The sequence below is a fragment of the Nicotiana tabacum genome, chromosome 11 (genome assembly GCF_000715075.1).
Source record: "Nicotiana tabacum cultivar K326 chromosome 11, ASM71507v2, whole genome shotgun sequence".
Taxonomy (NCBI): Eukaryota; Viridiplantae; Streptophyta; class Magnoliopsida; order Solanales; family Solanaceae; genus Nicotiana; species Nicotiana tabacum.
In genome coordinates, this window is record NC_134090.1 from 7,973,821 (window position 1) to 7,997,025 (window position 23,205).

The 23,205-nt window shown below is 40.4% G+C and overlaps 1 protein-coding gene across 1 annotated transcript; it reads left to right on the plus strand.

Moving 5' to 3' along the window:
- Nucleotides 1-19,332: 19,332 nt before the first annotated feature.
- LOC107776537 (cyclin-D4-1-like) lies at nucleotides 19,333-22,886 on the plus strand. Its single transcript, XM_016596453.2, has 6 exons — nucleotides 19,333-19,960; nucleotides 20,566-20,652; nucleotides 20,769-20,867; nucleotides 21,178-21,379; nucleotides 21,511-21,641; nucleotides 22,074-22,886. The coding sequence occupies exons 1-6, from the start codon at nucleotides 19,643-19,645 to the stop codon at nucleotides 22,311-22,313; spliced, it is 1,077 nt and encodes a 358-aa protein (XP_016451939.1). The 5' UTR covers nucleotides 19,333-19,642; the 3' UTR covers nucleotides 22,314-22,886.
- The last annotated feature ends 319 nt before the right edge of the window (nucleotides 22,887-23,205 follow it).

Consider the following 23,205-nt stretch of genomic DNA (forward strand, 5'->3'; position numbering starts at 1 on the left):
TATTTTATATACAATTCACAGAATAACAAAGCGGTAAAAGCAACATTTAGCACATTAGATGAAAAAAATGTAATAAAATCAGATAATAAATAAAGCCAACATAACACAATCTACAATGAATTGGATAAATGAGAAGATAGTAGCATGAATGATACAATAAAAGATATATGTGTACGTTGCACCCTTTCAACTCCTAGATAAAATTATATACTACTTTACAGCTTTTCACTTCCTCCTATTTAAAATTATTTCATCTTCTCCCTTTCTGTCACGACCCTAATTCACCAATCGTGAATACGTCATGATGGCACCTAGTCACAACGACTAGGTAAGCCTAACAGTGCGAAAGTAACAACTAATACGAAAATATTAAATCAAAAGTTAAATAACTTAAGGAAGTATACAACTTGCCACTTGGCACATACACTTCGACACAACAAATCCTGAAACAGAAACCCAAAACCCGGAATCTCACAGAAACCACAGGCTAATAGAAATGTAATACACTGCTCTAACTCCGGAATGTCTACACAACTGAAAGAAAGGAAAATCAAATACTAAAGCTGGAATAAGATAGAGACTCCTGGTCTGCGGACGTGGCAGATATACCTCAAAGTCTTTGGTAGATGTCTCCTGGATCACTGATTATGCGCCTGACCGGAGGTACCTGGATCTGCACATGAAAAACATGCGCAGAAGAGGCGTGAGTATACCACAGCGGTACTCAGTAAGTGCCAAGTCTAACCTCGGTTGGGCAGTGACGAGGAAGGTCAGGGCCCTACTGAGATAAAACATAATAATCAATATGATAATGAGAAGACAATATGAGTATAACCACAGCGAGAATCTAACAAGATAATAAGTAAAAACAATAACAGAGAACAACACAATCAATGAATAGAGGTACAAACCACAACCGGTAAATTATCATCGAGGATCTCCTGGTATCCCGAGGATCTCTTGGTATCCTCAATAATAATTCGGGGATCTCTTGGTATCCTCAATAAAATTCTGGGATCTCTTGGTATCCTCAATAAATAATTCGGGGATCTCTTAGTATCCCGAGGATCTCCTGATATCCTCCATATATAATCATTTCTGTGCCAGGGATCTCTTGGTATCCCGCACTCTCAGTCTTAGAACATAACATGTGCAGGGGAAACTTCCGAGATGTCGTCCCGTAGTCCCAAATTGTAAACACACCACAACAATTCAAATATTGCATAATGATAAGTGTGAACAATTAATAAAATTTCTAGTCTAGCTTGCTTCACGGAGCGCAAATAATACAATTTAGACAAGTAAGCAAGTAAGTCCACTAAACATGCTTTTCTATACTAGCACAGGCTATAATAGCAAGTAGGATAAAGCAAATACGAAAGAAACTCCGTTCAAGTATTTTAAGTAAAATTCGGGTTTTCAACAATTAGCTCAAGTACGCGCTCGTCACCTCACGTACAAAGCATTCAATTACCAAATTTCATATCTTAAGGGACAAAGTCCCCCACACAAGGTTAGATATGCCACTTACCTCGAACAAGTGCAAGTCAACCTGAAACCACACAATTGCCACGAGTATCCGACTCCAAATGACTCAAATATATTCAATTAAATTGCATATTGTAAATAATAATTCAAGTAATTAATTCTACAATTAAATTCTAAGATAATACGCGAAATTATGTAAAATGACCAAAATGCCCCTCGGGCCCCACGTCTTGGAACCGGGTAAAATTATATTTCTAGAAACCTCGTACTCTCACGAGTCTAACCATACCAAAATTTTACAATTCTCATATCATTTCGACCCTCAAATCAGTAATTCTATCCAAGAGGGTTTTCTACACTTTTCCAATAAAATGCTCAGATTAAACGCCAAAACTTGTAATAGATTCGAGTTATACAACCAAAATTGAGTTAAGAATACTTATCCCATTGTTCTATAAGAAAATCTTTCCAAAAATCGCCCTATCCGAGCCCCAAATTGCTAAAAATTGAAAATGGGAACGAAGTCCCATTTTCAGAACTTAACATTCTGCCCAGGCCCGTTCTTCATCGCGTTCGTGGCCTAGGCGTCGCATTCGCGAAGGCCAATTTACCCAGACCCTTTGCATTCGCGTTCCAGGCTTCGTGTTCGCGAAGGCCAACTTCCAGACCCTTCGCGTTCGCGTAGGCCAAATGGCCCAGGCCTAGTTTTCTTTCTACGCGTTCGCGGTTGCCCTCCCGCTTTCGCGTAGCACCTCTTCCTGCTCCTACGCGTTCGCGTCTCCCCCTTCACGTTCACGAAGACCAACATCACAGCCCCTCATTTTTCCTCTTCGCGTTCGCGAGACAACCCTCGCGTTCGCGAAGAAGGAAACCAGATACCAGAAACAGCAGTTCAAAATTTTCCAAAAATGACCCGTTGGGCATCCGAAACACACCCGAGGCCCCCGGGACCTCAACCAAAAGTACCAACATACCCTAAAACATTATTCAAACTTGTTCCAATTATCAAAACACCTCGACTAACACTACAATCATTGAATTACATCAAATTCAAGCCTAAGTTCTTTTAAAACTCCCAAAACACACATTCGATCAAAAACCCAACCAAAACTTGTCCGAATGACTTGAAATTTTGCACACATATCCTAAATCACCTAATGAAGCTACAACAACTTCCGGAATTTTGTTCTGGCCCTTGGATCAAAATTTCACCTATCAACTGGAAATTGCCAAAATACTAACTTTCGGCATCTCTAGCCTAAATGAGCTACGGACTTCCAAAATACATTCCGAACACGCTCCCAACCCAGAAATCACCTAACGGAGCTAACGGAACAATAGGATTTCCATTCCGAGGTCGTCTTCACATTGTTCCAACTACAGACCATTTTTCAACACTTAAGCTCTCATTTAGGGACTAAGTGTCCCAAAAACACTCTGAATCTTAACAGCGAACGTCCCGGCAAACCAAAATAGCAGAAATGAACTTAGAGGAAGTAGTTAATAGGGGAACAGGGAATAAAATCTAAAAATGACCGGCCGGGTCGTTTCATCCTCCCACACTTAAACATGCGTTCGTCCTCGAACGAGCATAAAGAACATACCTGAAGTAGTGAAAAAGTTAAGGGTATTGGCTGCGCATATCCCGCTCGGTCTCCCAAGTCACCTCCTCGACCGGCTGACCCCGCCATTGAACCTTTACTAAAGTTATATCCTTTGACCTGAGCTTTCGGACCTGCCTATCCAATATTGCCACTAGCTCCACAACATAGGACAAATCCTTGTCCAACTGAACTGAGCTGAAATCCAACACGTGCGATGAGTCCCCGTGATATCTCCGGAGCATCGAGACATGAAATACCGGATGAACTCCTGCCAAGCTGGGAGGTAGGGCAAGCTCATAAGCAACTTCTCCAACACACTTCAATATCTCAAAAGGACCAATAAACCTCGGACTCAACTTCACTTTCTTCCCAAATCTCATAACGCCTTTCATAAGCGAGACCCGAAGCAGGACTCGGTCACCAACCATAAAGGAAACATCACGAACCTTCCGGTCCGCATAACTCTTCTATCTGGACTGGACTGTACGGAGTCGATCCTGGATCACCTTGACCTTTTCCAACGCATCCTGAACCAAATATATACCCAATAGTCTTGCCTCACCCGGCTCAAACCAACCCACCGGAGATTTGCACATTCTACCATATAAAGTCTCATACAGGGCCATCTGAATGTTGGATTGATAACTATTATTGTAAGCAAATTCCGCCAATGGCAAGAACTGATCCCAAGACCCTCTAAGCTCAATTACGCACGCACGGAGAATATCCTTAAGAATCTGAATGGTGTGCTCGGATTGTCCGTCCGTTTGGGGGTGAAATGTTGTACTCATAGTCACCCGAGTACCCAACTCCTGCTGAACGGCTCTCCAGAACTGTGATGTAAACTGAGTACCCCTATCCGAGATGATAGTAACTGGAATACCGTGCAGATGGACAATCTCTCTGATGTAAATCCCCGCTAACCGCTCCGCTGAGTAAGTAGTACACACCGGTATGAAATGAGCGGACTTGGTCAGCCGATCCACAATAACCCAAATCGAATCAAATTTCTTTGCAGTCAGAGGGAGACCAACTACAAAATCCATGGTGATCTTCTCCCATTTCCACTCTGGAATCTCAATCTGCTAAAGTAACCCACCTGGTCTCTGGTGCTCAGCCTTTACCTGATGACAGTTGAGGCATCTAACTACAAATCCTGCTATGTCCTTCTTCATCCGCCTCCACCAGTAGTGTTGTCTCAAATCCTGATACATATTCGCGGCACCCGGATGGATGGAATACCGCGAACTATGAGCCTCTGCCAATATCAACTCCCGAATATCATCAACATTGGGTAAACAGACCCGGCCCTGCATCCTCAATACCTCATCCTCACTGATAGTCACATCTCTAGCATCACCATGCTCGACTCTGTCCTTGAGGACAAGTAAATGGGGGTCATCATACTGCCGTTACCGGATATGATCAAATAATGAAGACCGAGAAACCACGTAAGCTAGAACCCGACTAGGTTCCGAAAGGTCCAATCTCACAAACTAACTAGCTAAGGCCTGAATATCCATCGCCATTGGCCTCTCAGATACTGGTAGATATGCCAAACTCCCCAAACTCTCTGCTCGGCGACTCAAGGCGTCGGCCACCACATTGGCCTTGCCCGGGTGATATAGAATAGTGATGTCATAATCTTTCAATAACTCCAACCACCTTCTCTTACGTAAATTTAGATACTTCTGCTTGAACAAGTGTTGTAAACTCCGATGATCCGTATAATTCTCACAAGGCACGCCATACAAATAGTGACGCCAGATCTTCAAGGCATGAACAATAGCAGCTAACTCACGATCATGGACAGGATAATTCTTCTCATGTACCTTCAACTATCTGGACGCGTAGGCTATTACCCTACAGTGTTGCATCAATACCGCTCCAAGACCAATCCTCGAGGCATCACAATAAACCGTATAAGAACCCGAACCTATAGACAATATAAGAACTGGGGTTGTAGTCAAAGCTGTCTTGAGCTTCTGAAAGCTCACCCCACACTCATCTATCCACTGAGATGGAGCACCCTTTTAGGTCAGTCTAGTCATAGGTGCTGCAATCGAAGAAAACCCCTCAACAAATCGACGGTAATAACCCACCAAGCTGAGGAAACTGCGAATCGTTGTAGCTGAAGAGGGTCTAGGCCAACTCTGCACTGCCTCTATCTTCTTTGGATCCACCGGAATACCCTCGCTCGACACCGCGTGACCCAAGAAAGCCACAGAATCTAACCAAAACTCACATTTTGAAAACTTTGCATACAATTTCTTCTCTCTTAGGGTCTGAAGTACTGTCCTCAGGTGCTGCTCATGATCTTACCGACTTCGGGAGTATACTAGAATATCATCTATGAAAACAACCACGAACGAATCAAGATATGGCTTGAACACACTATGCATCAAATGCATAAAGGCTACTGGGGCATTGGTCAACCCAAATGACATAACAAGGAACTCGTAATGACCATACCGAGTCCTGAAAGCAGTCTTCGGGATGTCTGGCTCCCGAATCTTTAACTAATGGTAACTTGAACGCAAATCAATTTTTGAAAACACCTGTGTGCCCTGATGTTTGGCTGTTATTTTATTATGCATTTTTATGGTACTAATATATAGTCTCCTATTATTTTTTTTTAGCCGAGGGTCTCCTGGAAACAACCTCTCTACCCTTCGGGGTAGGGGTAAGGTCTGCGTACATATTACCCTCCCCAGACCCCACTTGTGGGATTATATTGGGTCGTTGTTGTTGTTGTACCTGTGTGCCCTGAAGCTGGTCAAATAGATCATCAATACGAGGCAAAGGATAACAGTTCTTCATTGTAGCTTTATTCAACTGGCGGTAATCAATACACATACGCATAGAACCATCATTTTTCTTCACAAACAAGACATGAGCACCCCATGGTGAAACACTGGGGCGAATAAAACTCTTATCAAGCAATTCCTGTAACTGATCCTTCAACTCCTTTAACTCAGGAGGAGCCATACGGTAAGGAGGAATGGATATGGGCTGAGTGCCTGGCAACAAATCAATACCAAAATCAATGTCCCGATCGGGCGGCATGCCCGGAAGATCAGCTGGAAATACATCGGGATAATCTCGTACCACTGGGACTGAATCAATAGAAGGGGTATCAACACTGACATCCCTCATATAAGCTAAGTAAGCAGCACACCCCTTCTCAACTATACGTTGAGCTTTAAGAAAGGAGATAACTCTACTGGGAGTGTGATCTAAAGTACTACTCCACTCAACGTGCGGAATACTTGGCATAGCCAGCGTCTCGGTCTTAGCGTGACAATCAAGAATAGCATAATAGGGCGACAACCAAACCATGCCCAAGATAATATCGAAATCCACCATGTCGAGTAATAATAAGTCTGCTTTGGTCTCAAAACCACGAATAATAACCACACATGACCGATAAACGCGGTCCATAACAAGAGAATCTCCCACAGTAGTAGAAACACAAACAGGAGAACTCAGGAAATCTCGGGCTACGCCCAAATATGGAGCAAAGTAAGAAGATAGATACGAGTATGTGGAGCCTGGATCGAATAGAACCGATGCATCTCAGTGACAAACCAGTATAATACCTGTGATGACAGAATCAGAGGCAACAACCTCGATACGAGCAGGAATAGCATAATATCTGGCCTAGCCTCTCCCTCGAGGGTGACCTCTACCTCCCCGACCTCCACCCCTAGCTGGCTGGGTAGGTGGGGTGGCAGCTGGAGCTGGAACAATTGCCTGAGAATCCTACTAAGCATGCTGCGGTTGAGAATGCTGTAGAGGTGCACTCCTCCCAAGTCTAGGGCAATCCCTTACCAAATGGCAGGTGTCCCTGTACTCAAAACAAGCTCTAGGAGGGCTCGGTAGATGTGACTGACTGGGACCGGGTCTGCTGGACTGACCTCTGAAAGCACCCCGCGCAGGAGGCGCGCTAGAAACCGGAGGTGCATAGTAAGGCTCCTGAGATCTGGGAAGAGCTGGAGTACTGCTGGATGAAGGAAGAGCTGAATGAACTAGGCGACCCATATAGCCCCTACCATGACGCCCTGCTGCTGGGGTACGGGTACTAGAGAAGTCACCCGACTTTCGAGTCCTCTTGGACTCTCTCTCCGCCCGATCTCTGGCGTGCAAACCCTTGAACCTACTAGCAATGCTCACTACCTGCTGATAAGGAATATCCACCTCCAAATCTCGAGCCAAGCTAGATCTGATGGATGGAATAAGACCCTCAATAAATCGATGAACCCTCTCGCGGACAGTAGCAACCAAGGTCGGCGCATGTCTGACCAACCTAGTATAACGGATGGCATACTCTAAAACGGTCATAGTACCCTGGCGCAAATGCTCAAACTCTTCGCTTCATGCGTCCCTGAGGCTTTGGGGAACAAATTCCCTCTGAAACATATCTGAAAACCGTGCCCAGGTCAGAGAGGCAGCCTCGTCCGGACTATCTAACTCAAATGTGCGCCACCAGTCATAAGCGGCTCCCCGAAGCTGGAAATCTGCGAAAGAAACCCCACTCGAGGCAGTAATACCCATAGTGCAAAAAATATGGTAACAATCCTCCAGAAATCCCAAGGCATCATCTGTAGCTAATCCGCTGAAAACCGGAGGGTCATACTTCTTGAACCTCTCCAGTCTCCACTGCTCATCCTCAGAAGTAGGTGTCTCATCCTCGGGCTGAACTGGTGCCGCAGGCTGGACATGGATGGTATCTGGGACCTGCTCAACCTGCACTCGCTGCTCATGAGTGTGGGTGACGGGAGTCTGTGCTCCTCCCCCGGCCCGGGATGTGGTTGCAGGAAGGGAAAGCAACCCTGCCTGTGACAGCGTAGTGTACATGCTCATAAACTATACCAATGCCTCCTGAACAGCTGAAGTAGTGGTGGTTGTGGGCGTGTCATGTGTTCGAGCTCCAACTGGATCTGCTGGCGGTACCTTAGCGGTAACTCGCGCAAGTGCTCTAGCTGCACCACATGTGCGTCCACGGCCTTTGCCCCAGCCTCTGCCTCTAGCGGATGCAGGAGGGGTGCAGGTGCCTGATCGTCCTAAGTAGCGCGTGTCCTCACCATCTATGAGAGAATAGAAAGACAGAAGTTTAGAATAGGTGTCCAAAATACCGCACGACAAGGAAATCAAATGAAGTGAAGATTTTCCTAAACAGTTACGTAGCCCCTCGTAGATAAGTACAGGCATCTCCGCACCGATCAGCGAGACTCTAATAAACCGGCATGTGTTCCATAAATCCTACGAACCTATAGCTCTGATACCAACTTGTCACAACCCTAATTCACCAATCATGAACATGTCATGACAGCACCTAGTCACGACAACTAGGTAAGCCTAACAGTGCGGAAGTAACAACTAATACGAAAATATTAAATCAAAAGTTAAATAACTTAAGGAAGTATACAACTTGCCACTTGGCACATACACTTCGACACAACAAATTCTGAAACAGAAACCCAAAACCCGGAATCTCACAGAAACCACAGGCTAATAGAAATGTAATACACTGCTCTAACTCCGGAATGTCTACACAACCGAAAGAAAGGAAAATCAAATATAAAACTGGAATGAGATAGAGACTCCTGGTCTGCGGACGTGGCAGATATACCTCAAAGTCTTTGGTATATGTCTCCTAGATCACTGATGGTGCGCCTGACCGGAGGTACCTGGATCTGCACATGAAAAACATGCGCAGAAGAGGCGTGAGTATACCACAGGGGTACTGAGTAAGTGCCAAGCCTAACCTCGGTTGGGTAGTGATGAGGAAGGTCAGGGTCCTACTGAGATAAAACATAATAATCAATATGATAATGAGAAGACAATATGAGTATAACCACAACGAGAATCTAATAAGATAATAAGTAAAAACAGTAATAGAGAACAACACAATCAATGAATAGAGGTACAAACCACAACCGGTTAATTATCACCGGGGATCTCCTAGTATCCCGAGGATATCTTGGTATCCTCAATAATAATTCGGGGATCTCTTGGTATCCCGAGGATCTCTTGGTATCCTCAATAAAAATTCTGGGATCTCTTGGTATCCTCAATAAATAATTCGGGGATCTCTTAGTATCCCGATGATCTCCTGGTATCCTCTATATATAATCATTTATGTGCCAGGGATCTCTTGGTATCCCGCACTCTCAGTCTTAGAACATAACTCGTGCAGGGAAAACTTCTGGGATGTCGTCCCGTAGTTCCAAATTGTAAACACACCACAACAATTCAAATATTGCATAATGCTAAGTGCGAACAATTAATAAGATTTCTAGTCTAGCATGCTTCACGGAGCGCAAATAATACAGTTTAGACAAGTAAGCAAGTAAGTCCACTAAATATGCTTTTCTATACTAGCACAGGCTATAATAGCAAGTAGGATAAAGCAAATATGAAAGAAACTCAGTTCAAGTATTTTAAGTAAAATTTGAATTTTCAACAATTAGCTCAAGTACGCGCTCGTCACCTCACGTACAAGGCATTCAATTACCAAATTTCATATCTTAAGGGACAAAGTCCCCCACACAAGGTTAGACAAGCCACTTACCTCGAACAAGTGCAAGTCAACCTGAAACCACGCTCTTGCCATGAGTATCCGACTCCAAATGGCTCAAATCTATTCAATTAAATTGCATTTTGTAAATAATAATTAAAGTAATTTATTCTACAATTAAATTCTTAGCTAATACGTAAAATTATATAAAATGACCAAAATGCCCCTCGGGTCCCACGTCTCGGAACCCGGTAAAATTTACATTTCCATAAATCTCGTACTCTCACGAGTCTAACCATACCAAAATTATACAATTCTCATATCATTTCGACCCTCAAATCAGTGATTCTATCCAAGAGGGTTTTCTACACTTTTCCAACAAAATTCTCAGATTAAACGCCAAAACTTGTAATTGATTCGAGTTATACAACCAAAATTGAGTTAAGAACACTTACCCCATTGTTCTCTAAGAAAATCTGTCCAAAAATCACCCTATCCGAGCTCCAAATCGCTAAAAATGGAACATGGGAATGAAGTCCCATTTTCAGAACTAAACATTCTGCCCAAGCCCGTTCTTCATCGCGTTCGCGGCCCAGGCGTCGCGTTCGTGAAGGCCAATTTACCTAGACCCTTCACGTTCGCGTAGCAGGCCTCGCATTCGCGTAGGCCAAATGGCCGAGGCCCAGTTTTCCATCTACGCGTTCGCGGTTGCCCTCCCGCGTTCGCGTAGCACCTCTTCCTGCTCCTACGCGTTCGCGTCTCCCCCTTCGCGTTCGCGAAGACCAACCTCACAGACCCTCATTTTTCCTCTTCGCGTTCGCTAGACAACCCTCGCGTTCTCGAATAAGGAAACCCGATACCAGAAATAGCAGTTCAAATTTTTTCAAAAATGACCCGTTGGGCATCCGAAACACACCCGAGGCCCCCGGGACCTCAACCAAAAGTACCAACGTACCCTAAAACATTATCCAAACTTGTTCCAATTATCAAAACACCTCGACTAACACTAAAATCATCGAATTACATCAAATTCAAGCCTAAGTTCTTTTAAAACTCCCAAAACACACATTCGATCAAAAACCCAACCAAAACATGTCTGAATGACTTGAAATTTTGCACACATATCCCAAATCACCTAATGAAGCTACAACAACTTCCGGAATTCCGTTCTGACCCTCAGATCAAAATTTCACCTATCAACCGGAAATCGCTAAAATACTAACTTTCGGCATCTCTAGCCTAAATGAGTTACAGACTTCCAAAATACATTCCGAACACGCTCCCAACCCCGAAATCACCTAAGGGAGCTAACGGAACCATCAGATTTTCATTCCGAGGCCGTCTTCACATTGTTCCAACTATAGACCATTTTTCAACACTTAAGCTCTCATTTAGGGACTAAGTGTCCCAAAAACACTCTGAATCCCAACACCGAACATCCCGGCAAACCAAAATAGCAAAAATGAACTTAGAGGAAGCAGTAAATAGGGGAACGAGGCATAAATTCTAAAAACGACCGGCCGGATCGTTACACTTTCACCGGTCAAGATCTCCTACATACAGAACTCATCTACAAATATCAAATAAGGTGTATCTTTTTCTTTCATGTTACTTTTTAAAAGTGTTTTGCTAATGCCATACCTTTCTTTTCTTTCGTTCCTTCCAAGTATTTCTTTGTATTGGGTAGTTGGATTATGTTTTGAAATTCTAATGTAATTGTCAAATCTGGACAATTATTATTATTATTATACTAGAAAGCTAAAAGGCGGACTAAGTTTTTAGGATCGAATTAGCTAGGGTAAAAAATTAATTAATTGTTAGCTTCATCATAGCTCCTAACTGGTGTAGTTAATAAGTTTTATAATGTTTCTTGATTTATTTTAGTGTAAAGAATATCATTGCATATGCAAAAGTTTTGCTACAATGTAATTTTTCCACAAGAAATAAATTTATTTTTCATATTACACTTAAAAAATTAGATTACGTGTTCCACATCCCTTTGGTCTTATATGTTGACGTCTTTGTCGCTACCCCAACCCCGACCATGACGGCGTCCAACCACCTTCTAGGCAAGCCCGACCATTTAACAATATTATCCTAACCATTACACAGATATAGATAATTAACACAGAGGATTTGCTTAACCATTAATTCAAAAGTCTAGGAATAATGATAAAAATATGCGGAAGTTAAACAAAATACTGCAACATAGCCCAAATGGAACAGGTGTCACGAATCTGAGCCTCTAATACAAAATCCCAACCTACTACAAGTATGTCTAGAAAATGCGAAATAAAAGATAAAGATAGAGGGGAGAGATCCAAGGCTGCGAACGCCATGCAACTACCTCGATACTCCCGGGTAATAGCTCTGCTCAACCAAACCAAATCTCACTCAGCCTGGGAAGTACCTGGATCTGCACGCAAGGTGCAGGGAGTAAAGTGAGTACTCCGACCCAGTGAGTAATAAACATAAATAAAGACTGAGAGTAAGAAATCATGAAAATATGCAAAGCAACCTATAAGTGGCAGTTTAGATCAATGGCTAAGAAAACAGTAATCCAACGATACAATAATATAGAATTTAAACAACAGATAAACAGTTCATGAAATAAATGCATGAGAAGATGCAACACATGAAATGGTACACTCTAGTACCCGCTGCGGCGTGCAGCCCGCTCCATTTATTTATCGTCGACAATGCTCACTGGGGGGGTGTGCAGACTCCGGAGGGGCTCCTACAGCCCAAGCGCAATATCAAGTCATCTCGTGGCATCAACTAGGCTTTCGACCTCAATATCAGTATAATACTGCGGCGGCGCGCAGCCCGATCCATTCTTATATCAATATAATACTATTGCGGCGCACAGCCCGATCCATGCTCAGTCCATAAAATAATCATAAGCCCCTTGAGCAACAGTAAAACAATAATGCTCAACTCAAACATCGGATCAAATATCATTTAAATCTCAAGTTGAATAAAAGTATAGCTGAGTTCATGAAACAGTGTAATTTCAATGGGACTGAGTTCAATTGATATTCCAATTAGTGAGGAAACAGTGATGGGAGTTCACAAAGGACTCCAAATAGTCGGTACAAAGCCCAAGTATGGCAACAAGCCCAAGTCATGGTGAACAACAACAAGTCTTTATCAAATACGCGGTGAAATATCAACCGGGATGGACCAAGTCACAATCCTCAATAGCAAATGAATCTGCACTCGTCATATAATGCGTGCCTCGCCTCAATATAGCGTGTGAAATTCCGGGGTTTCAAACCCTCAAAACAGCATTTACATCTATTACTCACCTCAAACCGGCCAAAAGTCTAGCTCGTTATGCCCTTGCCTCTCGAATCAACCTCCTCGCACGTCGAATCTGACCAAAACCACAACGAATACGTCACAATATACCAAGGGAACAAAACCCAATCAAAGTAATCAAAAAACAACAAGAATTCTCGAAATTTGCAAAACCCGAGCCCCGAGCCCATTTCTCGAAATCCAGAAATTTTCACATCAATGGACTCCTTATCTCGCCACGAGTCTATACATATCAAAAGCTCCAAAATCTGAGCTCAAATGCTCCCTCAAATCCCAATTTTTCATTCAAAAAGTCAAGCCCTAATATCGACGCCCCCTTTTTCTATGGCGAAATCGGGTATACGACATTATGGGAGGACAACTCTATTCCCTTGCGTGAATTGGGTTTTTTGGAGTTTGGAGAGTCGTCACCTAATGATTATAGCGCATTAATACACTTTCAAGAAGAGATTTGAGAGGAAGAACCAAAGTTTGGGTAAAGGCTAGAAATTATCTCGAGGGGAAGGTGATAGGCACCCCTCAAGATCCACTAGTGTGGTTCCCGACCATACTACAATTGTGACATTAGAGATAATGAGGAAACAAATGAAGGTTTCACATAAGAGAGGTTTTTTACATAATATTGCAAACAAGTTTAAGAGTTGAAGGAGTAGAGAGTTTGGAAAATTAATTTAAAAGAAAACTTAAAAATTAACAAGTAAAGGGGAGAGGGGTCCTAGGTTTACAAATAATATGGATCACATCAATGCAATATCCAGCAATCACTCCTCAGAAGAGGGGTCGCACGTGATATTAGCGCACCGGTCATCATATCCATATTCTACCCTTCCCACCCCGTTAAGGTATTAAAGCGTGGATAGTCTCGTTTACTTATTGCATGCTAGTACCCACCCCAATCCTATCAGTCCCGGAGGAATTTAGGACTACTAATCCTAAAGGGAGAAAGGGATGAGGCTTTTTGAGAGTTTTAAAGGATAAAATACTAAGGCGACATTCAAAACACATATACAAGTAAAGGGGGGAAAGCAGATAAGCAAGTAAGGCTCAAATAGGCCTCCTTATATCAAATAACCATAGAGTTTAGCATGCCTTGTACGTACTGGTTTGGTCTTAAGTTAAATTAGAAGTGATGAGCGGACTGGTTCAACACATATCTTTAGACAGGAAGTCCGCATTAGACTCACTCGAATGCAGTTGTCAAAGACTGAGCCACTTGATTAACATGCTTTTATTTAAGTATTAAATAGGACTACTGATTTTGAAAATAGACTGGTATAAAAGAGTTGCAGGATAAGAAGTTTCAGAAAACAGATTGCAGACTTAATACAGAAGGAGAGTTTAAAACGAGTTTCAGAAAGCATACTATTTAGGCAAAGGAGTTGCCAAGTTTTAGCAAAAGAACTGAGTTGCAGACTGATTCGAAGGTTTATCAGACTGACTTGGAAAATGTTTGTCGGATTATCAAAAAGCGGTAACATGCATTGATTTGAGAACATTTATCAAAAAAAAAAGGAATAGGTTTTGGAAAGAGATGCACTGATCTGGGTGTAAGAAAAGTTTTAAGAATTCAGAAAGCATGCAGAAAGTTGCTTGTTTTAGCAAAAGATTAAGTACTGTTTTAGGCGAGTGGGACAATTCCGGTTTGAAGTTCCTATAGGCATGATTTCTACGAGTTACTGATTTTAAATCCTTTCAAACGTTAACAGCTTTATAAACATGATATCTATACACCAATTTATTATTAAACCTAACAGTTTGCCTAATGACATTATCAATGCAGAAATGCAAATCCCTATAGGCATGGTATCTATATGTACAGTTGCAGAGATTAAAAAGTTAAAACCTATAAGCATGGTTTCTACTTGTGAAATTGCATAGATTAACAATAAAAGTCCTATAGGCATGGTTTCTACCATTTGTGCATAAAAGTAAACCCCCTCCCACGTTTCACTAAATCCCCGAATTTATACAAATTATTACAGACCAGTGAGATACAAACTAGAATTAAAAATACATCAGAAACTACAACTACATCAGAGCAGCCTAATTCAAACTTAGTGTCTAACAATATGAGATTGAACCACTTCCGGGATCAAGATTTCCAAAGCCTTCTCTTTATCTAGGGTGTTTCAAAGTTCCAAGGAATTTCAGGAATTCCAGGCAATGCTTACATCCAAGATATCAATTAGAAATGAGTTACAATGCAATACGGAAGGGCCAACCCTCAGGTGTCCAAGTCAGAGGGAGCTCAGGGGTCCCAAGGCAAGGCTCACAAGAGGGGGGCAAAACTTAGTTTCTAAGAATGAGTGTAAGTGCAAGAGGGGGGGTTAGGGAGTGCCATGGCAGGCTGGTGGTCATGCCTAGCCATAGGATAGGCTGGCACACCCCTGACCAGGCCTGTTCAACCAATAAAAAAGAGCACAGACCTATTGAAGGTCAGACTATGGTCTGGACAGTGATTAGGACACTGCCAGACCAAAGTCTCGGACTCAGAATACACATAAAGGGGAATGGGAATAGGAATTGAAAGAGTTTAAGACTCAGGGAGTCCAGTCCATATACATGAACAACAATATCAAGTGTTGTCATGTTTTCTGAACCATAACTCAATATACAAAGGGTTCAGGGATGGGGATTCATATAGAGGCAGGAATAACAAACTTGCAGAAAGTAGTAAAACAAACAAAGAAAAGACTGAAGTATAAACATATAAGAGAGAGGCAGAATTTAAACAAGAAGGGACATACCAGTTGTAGAAAGTAAACAGAAAGAAAAGCAGGATACTTGCAGCCAAAACACAATCAGAGAAGAGAACTTTAGCTTATGAGTTTAGAGAAAACTTGAATGCTTTTAAGAAAACCTAAGTGTATTTGAGAGAAGAAGTAGTGACTTATGCTGTGTCTATTCGTATCTTTGAAAGAGAAGAGTATAGGTATTTATAGTTTTGAAAACGAGTAGGTAATAAGGTAATAAGTAAGGTTCTAACACAAACATGGAAATAATCACAGTCAAGATTAATTAACACAAGTATCTCCCTTCAATCAAGGGATTACTGCTCAAACAGCTATTAACAGGATTGAAATAAGGAAAGAAAATCAGTCTATAAGCAGAATGGTTATTACCATAAAAGGAGCAGCAAAATCATGTAGTAAGTGATTGGGTCTAAGTACAGGAATGTACTTATATTTGGAAAGGATTCAGTAAGGCCAAACAAAGAAAGAGAATCAACTAACCCTTAACAGGCGAGTAAAATCAGAATTTCACAAAGGAAAGTTTTGAAATCAGTCACGAGTTTGAAAATCAATCACAGAAGGGACTCGGTATATAAATAAAGTGCACAAGTAATAGACATGTGAGGCTAAGCTATGGCAAGAGGAAACAACAAGCATTCATAGCATAATAGTCAAGTAAATGGGTTTCAGTGATCTAGTAACGGAGAGGAAAAGAAATCAAAAGCATGCAAAGAGTCGAGTGAAAACCCTTTCTGAAAACATAGTCGAGTTTGACAGATAGCAATAACTCAGAACTAAAGGGAATCACATAAAGGAAAAGAGATGTTGAAGTAAAGGAATCAGATTGAGCAATTATAAACAGACGATTTGCACAAACAAGCCTCAGGAACTCGAATAGACCCCAAAGAACTAGGGCTTTCGAAATCAGTCGAGTTTAGAGATGATAAACGAGTGAAACAAAAAACAAAATCCGAATCTCAAATAAACCCCAAAAATTAGGGTTTTCAACACTAATCTGGTGTAAACAAAGTAAAGGTAAACGAATGCTAACAAACAGACTAAGAAACTCAAACAAAATCTCAAAAATTAGGGTTTTCAACATGCTAACTCAGATAGAAAAACAACACAAGCAAAACACAGTAAAACATGTCGAGAATCAGAGAAAAGACTCTAAATAACTTAACATAAAACCCTAGTTGAAGAATAAAGATTTTTGAAAGCAAAATTAAAGAAACTTTGAGAAAAATGCTTAGAAAGTTCAAAAACACACATAGATCTGGGGTAGATCTGAAATAAAATCAAAGGAACCTTAGAGATTAGTGTTTCGTAAGAAACTCAGGTGATGAGAAAGGCTTTGAAAACCATCGATCTAAGCAGGAGAGTCGAAGGTCGAACTCGAATAGCCATGGGTGGCCGGACAAAGGTTGAAGACGACCGGAGAACAGTCATCAAGCAAAGGATTGGTTGAAACCCTTCAAGATCTGGTCATAGGACCTCAGAAACGAGCACGTAGAAGCCATGAGAGGCTTGTATAGGTCTCCGATGAGCCTGGGAAGCCATGTATTAGGGTTTCAGTGAGAGGCGACGGTTAGGGTTTGAGATGAGTTGAGCGAGAGTTGAGAGAAAGAAGGGATTCAAAGGCAGCATCTCTGAAGGAATGAGGTAGGGTTTGGGGTCTTTTGGATTAAAAAAGGTAAGAATCAACGGTAGCCGTTGATCTAAATGATCAACGGCCGGGATTGAAAAGGGTTATGGGCTGGGTCGGTTGAATATGTGCTGGGTCGGGTTGGAGTGGTAATTGGGCTAGGTAATTTGGGCTCGAATTTGGGTTAATTAGGGGTGCCAAATTGGCTACAATTGAAATGTAACTGAGGCTAGGTCGTAAATAGCCACTTTTTCCCTTTATTTTTTATAAAAATAGTAATAACAATTTTAAAAGAAAATTAAGATACTGGGTGAACAAATATTATGCAAATATTAATTTAAAAATACTAGGGTTAATTTTATAATTATAAAATGCTGTCAATTACAAAATAGGCTATAATTGCAATTATATGCAATTTAGCTTTAAAAACGCCAAACGAATTTGCAAAAAATGTACAAAAATCACCTTAATTATATTTTGGTGTAAATATAAGGATAAAATAAATTATTCACCAAAAATGATAATTTTTGGGAATTATTATTGGATTTTATGGTATTAAAATAGGCAATAAATCGGTTTAAAAATCATTACAAATACCAAAACTCTTGGGTGTACTTATATATGCACATATATGCTATTTTGGAAGTATTTTGGATACAAAAATACCTTAGGGAAAAATTTGGGTATCAACACCTGCCCCTCTTTACCCGAGGAGGATGAAAGAGTTGTCGGGTAAAGACAAGATGGTCAATTTTGACTGGAAGCGGCGATTAAAAGGAACTTTGACCGCGCTCTAGTTTCTGAGCTGCCTACATATCCCTAGTTTTACAGGAATCAGGCCATATGTTTTTCAGGAACCATTGACGGAACGTGCCGATGGAGATTTGAAAAGAACGGACGCGATGTTTAGATTGGAAAAGATGTTTGAAGTCTAAAAGGCTGCGAGCACCAAAGTGGGATCGCTCCCGCTGAGACGGCCGTTTGCTAGTCGGTGTACCTGCAAGTAGGCGCTGCAACATATATTGGGTATAAATTAAACGTGATGCAAGTTCCCATCGGACCATGAATGTTGTCTTTGGACGGTTAGGATGACGTCCTCAGACTATGACGTCCCGGGCCATGAAGAGCGTAAATAGAGACTCACAGGAAATGAAATGATGTTCTCGGGCTATGTGGATGGTACCTCTGAACTATGATGCCTTTGAATAGGTTGGCGATCTTTCAGCCCATGAGAAGGTGACAATTTTTCAGCCAATGGAATGAAGAAGGTGGCGATCTTTCAGCCAAAGCAAAAATTAAATGCAGGTGGCGGTATTGCAGGCGTACGGGAAAATAAAGCGGCGATATTCAGCCATGCAGGATAGAGACAATGCTTAGTCTCGGAAGGCCGATAGATAGCCTTATGCAGATGGAGGTAGAGTTTAACCTCGGAAGGCAAATAAGTAGCCTTATGCAGATAATGCAGATGGAGACAGAGCTTAGTCTCGGAAGGCAGATAAGTAGCCTTATGCAGATGGAGGTAGAGCTTAACCTCGGAAGACAGATAAATAACCTTATGCAGGATGGAGACAATGCTTAGTCTCGGAAGGCCGATAAGTAGCCTTATGCAGATGGAGGTAGAGCTTAACCTCGGAAGGCAAATAAGTAGTCTTATATCTATAGTTAGGGAAGAAGCTGCTTGTAGTGGAAAGGTTGGCGGTAGTATGGTGGTGATGGAGAAGATGATGGGGTTGGGGAGATGAGGAGGGGGTGGGGGTTTTTTTTTTCTTTGGGAAGATGAGAAGAGGGGGTGGAGTAGGGTGGTGGGCCGAGTTTTTTTTCCAGTTTATGACACGTGTCAGATGTCGATTGGCGCGTGTAATAGCAATATTTAAGTAGATGTGGTCAAATATCGAAGTGGTTTGTAATTGACACACTTTTAAAAAAATTTAGTGTGCAATACTATTCCCGTATTTAACGTTATATGCAATATATATATATTTTATTTCCTTTTTGTGTTTGTTTATATAGAATCCAAAATTCCATAGGCTTCTCTCCCCAAAATCTATCCTTTAACCTAAACACAAATGTCCATTTTCTACATAAAACCTTCTTCTTCTCTTCTTCAGAACAGTCTCCAAACCCCACATTACTCTCTACACTCTCCTTCTTCCTCTTTTCTCTCTGTTTCTATTAAAACTCCAAAATGAAAAAATTGCTACAAATATTTACATGCAAAAAACTCTAGAAATCTTTTTCTCTTGAAAAAAAATTCAAACTTGTAAAGATGGGATTTTGATTAAAGGGTTTTAATAGCAAAGGCTGTTTTTTTTTTTGGCTTCGTTTTCAATTAATGGCTGAAAACAGCAATAATGGCTGTGTAGCCTCAAACCTACTTTTTTGTACAGAAACTAAGAGTAGTCTTTATTTTGATGATCTTGATTTTGACCAAAAAACAGTTCAAGAAAACAGTAAAGTTTTGAGCTTTAATAACTATGGCAAATCAGAGACATTATTGGTTGAATTATTTCCAAGTTTAAGTGACGAAACCTTTGGTTTTATGTTGAAAAGGGAAAAAGATTTTTGTCCTAAAGATGATTATCTTAAGAGGTTGAGAAATGGTGACTTGGATTTGAATGTTAGAAGAGAAGCTCTTAATTGGATTTGGAAGGTTATTATTGGCTTTTTTTTTTTCTTTTTTTGATCATAATTTTATGTTAATTGTTTTGATGGTACTAATATATTGTGCCATTCTCTTCTGTCCTTTCCGTCTTCTTGAATCGAGTTTCTTTTGAAAACCGGTTCTCTACTCATTAGGGGTAGGGTTAAGGTCTGCTTACAGCCGTACACATTATACTCCTTAGACCCCACTCGTCGGATTTTTTGGGAGTGATTGTTATTGTTGTAATTTTATGTTAATTCTTGATTGGTCATTAGGAAAAAGTTTGAAAATTTAGGACTTTATATTCCATTTTAAACAACTCTATGTTTGCATTAATACCATCTTATTGTTTTACCCTTTTTTTTGGTAAATGCTAGTTTTCTCATTGAGTTCCTAGTTTTTTCCTGAAAATGGAGTTTTTTTAAATATCTGATGTCATTTTCTTTGGTTTTTGTATTTTTCTTAGGAATTTACTTGAAAATGACATTGATTAGTGGGACATAATTAGGCATCCATTGACTGATTTTAACAAACAAGAGTAAAATGTACACCTTTTATTGTGATTTTTCTGAATTAGTATTATTAATTTTTGATTTTGTTTTTGTGTGTTGCAGGCTCATGTGCATTATGGATTTGGAGAGCTGAGTTTTTGTTTGTCAATAAATTACCTTGATAGGTTTCTATCTTTGTATGAATTGCCAGTAAGTCTACTTTATATAATTTGTCTTACACTTTGTTTCTTTATGTTTGAACTTTTCACTATTGGTTGTTTTTCTACATTCTGCTAAATTGTTTTTTTTTTACCTTGGATTTACAGGGAGGTAAAACTTGGACAATTCAATTGTTAGCTGTTGCTTGTTTATCCCTTGCAGTTAAAATGGAAGAGATTAATGTTCCCTTGACTGTTGATTTACAGGTGAATAAAAATATACATTCAAGAACTTGTTTTGTTAATATTTATATGATTAAGGTTTCTTGAATCAGAGTAAAGCGTACTCTGGTGCACTAAGCTCCTGCTATGCGCGAGTTCCGCGAAAGGGCCGGACCATAAGGTTGTTTTGCCCGCATACCTTGCATTTTTGCAAGAGTCGGTTTCCACGGCTCGAACCGGTGACCTCCTGGTCACATGACAATAACTTTACCGGTTACGCTAAGTATCCCCGCTCCCCTTCATTCTCTTGGATTAGAGTGTTTGTAGTAAATCTTGAGTTTTTTTTTTTGGACAGGTTGAGGAGCCTAAGTATTTATTTGAAGGTAAAACAATACAAAGGATGGAGCTTATGGTATTGAGCACATTGAAATGGAGAATGCAGGCTTATACACCTTGCAAATTCATTGATTATTTTATGAGAAAGATGAATGCTGATCAAATCCAATCAAGGCAATTGATTTCTAGATCAATGCAACTAATATTAAGCACAATAAAAGGTTTTTACTCTCACCACATTCTTTTTGATTTCTAGATCAATGGTACAATTGAATTCAAATTGTACCATTTTTTGGTCCTTAGGATCATTTAAGTGTTTGATTCAGTCTTTGGTTGGGAAAATTGAATGCAGGTATTGACTTCTTGGAATTCCGGCCTTCTGAAATTGCTGCAGCAGTGGCAATGTCTGTTTCTTTAGGGGAAAGGCCACAAGCAAAAGACATTGATAAGGCAATGCCTTGCTTCTCCAAACAAGTAGAAAAGGTGAAAATTTTTGGTTGGTGCCCCATGTTATAAAATTCTTGATTCTTGTCCCCCACCCCGACTTTGGACGAGTGGAAAGAGTACAACACGTGATGCATAGGTTAGGCGCATGTCATAGATTTGGACGCAACGACACACAAAAGCCATTAGTATTTAAGTCGAAAAGGGAAAAAAGGCAATATCATTATCCATCGCGTTTCGAACCCTGCACCGTAGCTCCCCGGGGATTTCTTGATTAAAAAAGAGAGCATCATGAGTCTTTGTACGCGGTTTTACCCTGCACCAATGTTTCCCTACCTGGGATTTCTTGATTATCACATCAAATAAAATAAAAAAGCCTCTTGATTCTTGATGCATTAAAAATTACCAACTTGTTTTTATTTATTTATTTTAAGTGGGGTTTAATTTTTTTAATTTTCTGTGATTTTACAGGACAGAGTGATGAAGTGTCTTGAGTTGATTCAAGATTTGACATTGGTTAGTGGGACTAGTGCTACCACTACTGCAGCAGCTGCTGCATTAGTACCTCAAAGTCCCAATGGGGTGTTAGAAGCTGCATGTTTGAGCTATAAAAGTGGTGAAGGAACAGTTGGCTCGTGTCCAAATTCATCACACAGTAATAGTCCAGATGCTAAAAGGAGGAAACTTGACACAACATCATCCATTTCTTGAGGGGACTAGAGGGAAAAGAAGTCATGAAAATCTGAATTTTTTTAACCCCTTAATGGAAGATTTATTGTGTGGCTTTTAAAAGTCAGTCGCAGACAAAAGCAAATTTGAAAAAGAGAGAAAAGGGTGGAAAAATAGGGAAGGTCCCATGCTTTTAGCATGAAAAGAATTGTCACCAGCTGTTAATAATAATAATATCCTGAGTTGTCAACAACCATAGTAATAGGAGGTTGAGGAGAAGGATGGAGTTTTGTTTTATTTTATTTTATTTTACCATTTTTTGGGTTATTATTTTAATTTCAAAATGAAAAAAAATATAGAAAAGGTTGGGATAGGGAGGAGGCTGAAGAAAAAAAAAAGGAAGGATAGAGGATTAAGTAGTATAGTTAGTGGAGGATATTAAATGGTGGTATTGTTTTATTATTGCTATTTTGTAGTGAAATTTTGATGTATTTTAATGGCACTCCATATGCTTATTTCTTGGAGTAGCCATGTAGATGAGGTGTTATGGAATAAAACTTCCAAAAAAAAGGCCTTGTGCTCTTCATTTTTGTTAATGATGGTGCATTGTGTTCAGGGTGTTCGGTCAGTACGGTACGATATTTAAATATTTTGGTTTGGTATTTTCGGTATTTGATTTTGTAAAATGCTATTCCAATATCGTATATAACTAAATTCGGTATGGTTCGATTTTTCTCCTTTCGGTTTCGATTTATTTGATTTGGTAACTTCGACGGTATTATTCTTAATTAAAGTACTCGAAAGTACAAAACTAAAAACGTTTGTTGATAAAAGTTTTGTCCAAAATTAACAAATATCAACCCAAAGAGAAAAAACTATATATAAAAAAATAAATTTGATCATTAGAAATGTCTTGTTACTAGTAAGAGTTATT